At 35.6% G+C, this 4,092-nt stretch overlaps 1 protein-coding gene across 2 annotated transcripts in view; it reads left to right on the top strand.

Moving 5' to 3' along the window:
- Positions 1–3,517: 3,517 nt before the first annotated feature.
- gnmt (glycine N-methyltransferase) overlaps positions 3,518–4,092 on the top strand; it is a 20,756-nt gene continuing 20,181 nt past the window's right edge. For both annotated transcript variants that reach the window (XM_016251501.1, XM_016251500.1), the window contains exon 1: positions 3,518–3,833. In XM_016251501.1, the coding sequence (XP_016106987.1) occupies positions 3,628–3,833 (206 nt within the window). In that variant the 5' untranslated portion in view covers positions 3,518–3,627. The remainder of the gene's footprint in view (positions 3,834–4,092) is intronic.

Here is a 4,092-nt window from a genome sequence, read left to right as displayed (position 1 = left end):
AATGTGTTTAGAGTTTTGCTGAACAGTCTAAGTGAGATCTGCAAATTGTGTTTTACCATGTGAAATGGTGTAAGGTATTGACAACAGACTGCACAATTAGCTAAATGAGTTCAGGCAACTGAGAACTTTGTTCAGCCAATGTGTTTTAGTGTTTTAGCAATCGAGAAAAACTGTAATTTCTTTAAAAAAAACTAAGAATAAAAATTTACTGACCCCAAACTTTTGAACGGTACTGTATATTGTTAGAAAAGATTTATATTTTAAATAAATGCTCTTCTTTTAAACTTTTTATTCATCAAAGAATCCTGAAAAAAAAGTATCACAGGTTCCAAAAAAATATTAAGCAGCATATTAGGATAATTTCTGAAGGATCATGTGACACTGAAGACTGTAGTAATGATGCTGAAAATTCAGCTTTGCATCACAGGAATAAATTTGATTTTAATGTATATTAAAATAGAAAAATTTTATTTTACATCGTAATAATATTTCACAATATTATTTTTTTTCCCTGTATTTTTGATCAATTAAATTCAGCCTTGATGAGCATAAGAAACTCCTTTAAAAAACATTTAAAGTTATTCTGATCCCACAATTTTGAGCGGTAGTATATATATACAGTGGGTACGGAAATTATTCAGACCCCCTTAAATTTTTCACTCTTTGTTATATTGCAGCCATTTGCTAAAATCATTTAAGTTCATTTTTTTTCCTCATTAATGTACACACAGCACCCCATATTGACAGAAAAACTCAGAATTGTTGACATTTTTGCAGATTTATTAAAAAAGAAAAACTGAAATATCACATGGTCCTAAGTATTCAGACCCTTTGCTCAGTATTTAGTAGAAGCACCCTTTTGATCTAATACAGCCATGAGTCTTTTTGGGAAAGATGCAACAAGTTTTTCACACCTGGATTTGGGGATCCTCTCCAGTTCTGTCAGGTTGGATGGTAAACGTTGGTGGACCGCCATTTTTAGGTCTCTCCAGAGATGCTCAATTGGGTTTTAGTCAGGGCTCTTGCTGGGCCATTCAAGAACAGTCACAGAGTTGTTGTGAAGCCCCTCCTTCGTTATTTTAGCTGTGTGCTTAGGGTCATTGTCTTGTTGGAAGGTAAACCTTCGGCCCAGTCTGAGTTCCTGAGCACTCTGGAGAAGGTTTTGGAGCTCAGCCACAGTGATCTTTGGGTTCTCCTTTACCTCTCTCACCAAGGCTCTTCTCCCCCGATAGCTCACTTTGGCCGGACGGCCAGCTCTAGGAAGGGGTGGCTGTCCACCAACGTTTACCATCCAACCTGACAGAACTGGAGAGGATCTGCAAGGAGGAATGGCAGAGGATCCCCAAATCCAGGTGTGAAAAACTTGTTGCATCTTTCCCCAAAAGACTCATGGCTGTATTAGATCAAAAGGGTGCTTCTACTAAATACTGAGCAAAGGGTCTGAATACTTAGGACCATGTGATATTTCAGTTTTTCTTTTTTAATAAATCTGCAAAAATGTCAACAATTCTGTGTTTTTCTGTCAATATGGGGTGCTGTGTGTACATTAATGAGGAAAAAAAATTAACTTAAATGATTTTAGCAAATGGCTGCAATATAACAGAGTGAAAAATTTAAGGGGGTCTGAATACTTTCCGTACCCACTGTATATATATATATGTTGTGCAGATAACATTAATCAGTCCTCACTTTCTAGATCAGCACAAATATTTTACTTAAGCTGCTCTTTAACCTCATTGTCTTAGTGCAAAAGGTCAAAGTTTGAACTAATGTTTATACTGTTTCTCCATGCCTAAGGTAATCATTTATTTACACCATACTGACATTGTCTTGTCCATTATTACAGTAGTGGTTCACAGACTAAGACAAAGAAAATGTAAACTGAATTGTATTGTCCAATGTCTTCTTAATTGTTCATGTCAAATCATGTCATGTATGATACAACATTTTTAATGTTTATCTATTTAGAAAAAAACAAACATGTTTGACATTGTAAATTAATACTGTGTATTGTGTACTTAACAAAGGCCCATAACTGTTAAATATATATATTAGAATGTAAGAGGAGTTTGCAAAGCATAGCATTTGGTCATTTGTTATATAAATTACTTGGTTTGTCTAAGTGACTTAAATTCTGTAGATTTAATGTCAAAAGATATGACACTTTTCTGCTTACCTACATTCACTTAATCTAGATTGGCTGATTCAATGAAAAGTTGACATAAACCAGACAGTACAAAACCACTGTTGAGAAAGGTTAACTTTTTATTCTGTTTTCATAACTGTTTTCTTTCATCCAGTGATGCTGTTCTTGATGGGGTACTACATTAGATAGTGTGGCCACTGGCCAGTTAATTTACATCCAGCAAAAACTGGAAGATGAAATCACTGTTTTCTCCAGAGCTGCTTTATAGACGAACCTAACTCATTCCATAATTGATAGACTTTATACAGTTGTCGGACGGAACTGACTCAACAAATGAACTGATTTCAACTGAATAATGACTGTTTAGTATTATCTTTTTAGAGCTGCTTTACAGCAGAGTTGAATTAGTTTGCATCACTGAATCTCTATTTTCTTGTCTATAACTGTAAAGATTCTTTTAAGTTATCTTTATTGTATAAAGTGCTATTTAAATAAAGGTGACTTGACAACAATTTTCTATTGAATCAGTGTTCACACTGGTCACTGAGTACAAGAGAGGCGAGGGGGTGGAAACAGATTATCTGTTCAAGAATGCAAGTCAATAGCAAAACTTGTGCTGAGGGCTGCTGCATTTGAGGCATGTGGCATTTGACAATTACATAAAAATATCAAATGTTACATAAATAGATAATTTCCAGTGTATTAAATGAGACAAACTCATTGATAATAATAATAATTTAAAAAAATGGATATGAACAAAAAAAACAACAGCGAAATGAATGTAATAAGCCATTTAATAATGTGTTGTGACTTAGCCTCAGTGAGTACAAATATTACAAACAGGATCTATATTATGTTTTAAGTGTTTTATAGTGTTCGAGAAATGTGGATATTTATCAAAAAAAATATTTCACTGACAAAAATAATTTCATTATATTCATTTAGTAGGTTATATCGTTAAAAATTTTAATTTGTCATGTTTTTATTTTCTAATCAGTCTTTAAAACCCAATAATGCCGGTGGGCAGCTAATGAGACTTTTTTCTTTCCATAAATAGAAAAACAAGAGGAAAAACAAACAAACAAAAAACTCAGCGACAGGTTTTTACTTTACTTTGAAATTCAAAAGCAAAGTATAAAATATTTTAGGTCCTAATGCCCACGTTTCGACATCTGTTCAACATTATCATATCAGTCACACTTTTCCTAACATTTACTCTTTAACCTTTTTTTAAAAATCTGACGAAACACAGGTCGGATGTGTACCGTCCAGTCTGAACACGTCATCACATGTCTCGGCCAATGGAAATGTAGGCGTGAGTGTATTCGCGCCTCAGATTGGTCAAAAGTTTCTGTTTCAACAGAGACGCGATATAAATGTCAACATCGATGTTGTAAGCCTGAAAAAGAAACTCAAACGAGAAGACAGGAGCTTAATTCAGATCCGGAAGACGAACTGTTCACGTAGTGTGATAATTGAGTATGGTGGACAGTGTTTACCGTACACGGTCTCTCGGTGTAGGTGTAGTTGGTCTTCCTGATCAGTATGCCGACGGTAAAGCAGCGAAAGTGTGGCAGCTGTACATCGGAGACACTCGGAGCAGGACAGAGGAGTACAAGAGCTGGGTGCTGTCCCTGCTCAGAAAACATGGGGTTCAGAAGGTGCTGGATGTAGCCTGCGGCACAGGGTATGACCTAAATTAAGTAATAATGATAATAATAACTTCTAAAATTCAAACTTTATGGCTGCACATAGTATTTAGCCTTAGGTTTACTCCAGACTGGCTGCTTGCTTTGTGGTTTACTCAACTCCCCTCTCAGAAATCTGGGGCATGTTGTTGGGCATTGAAGCAGAAGGCATTTTGGCTGAATTACACAAAGGCTGTGTTGCTGCAAGAGTCATGTCTGCTTGTGTTATTTGTCAGTGGCAGGTAGGTGTGTGTGTGT

This window comes from Sinocyclocheilus grahami, unplaced genomic scaffold (assembly GCF_001515645.1).
Source record: "Sinocyclocheilus grahami isolate Dianchi unplaced genomic scaffold, SAMN03320097.WGS_v1.1 scaffold1048.1, whole genome shotgun sequence".
Classification (NCBI taxonomy): Eukaryota; Metazoa; Chordata; class Actinopteri; order Cypriniformes; family Cyprinidae; genus Sinocyclocheilus; species Sinocyclocheilus grahami.
The sequence above is the reverse complement of the archived record's forward strand: the minus strand, read 5'-3'. Positions and strand labels throughout refer to the sequence as shown.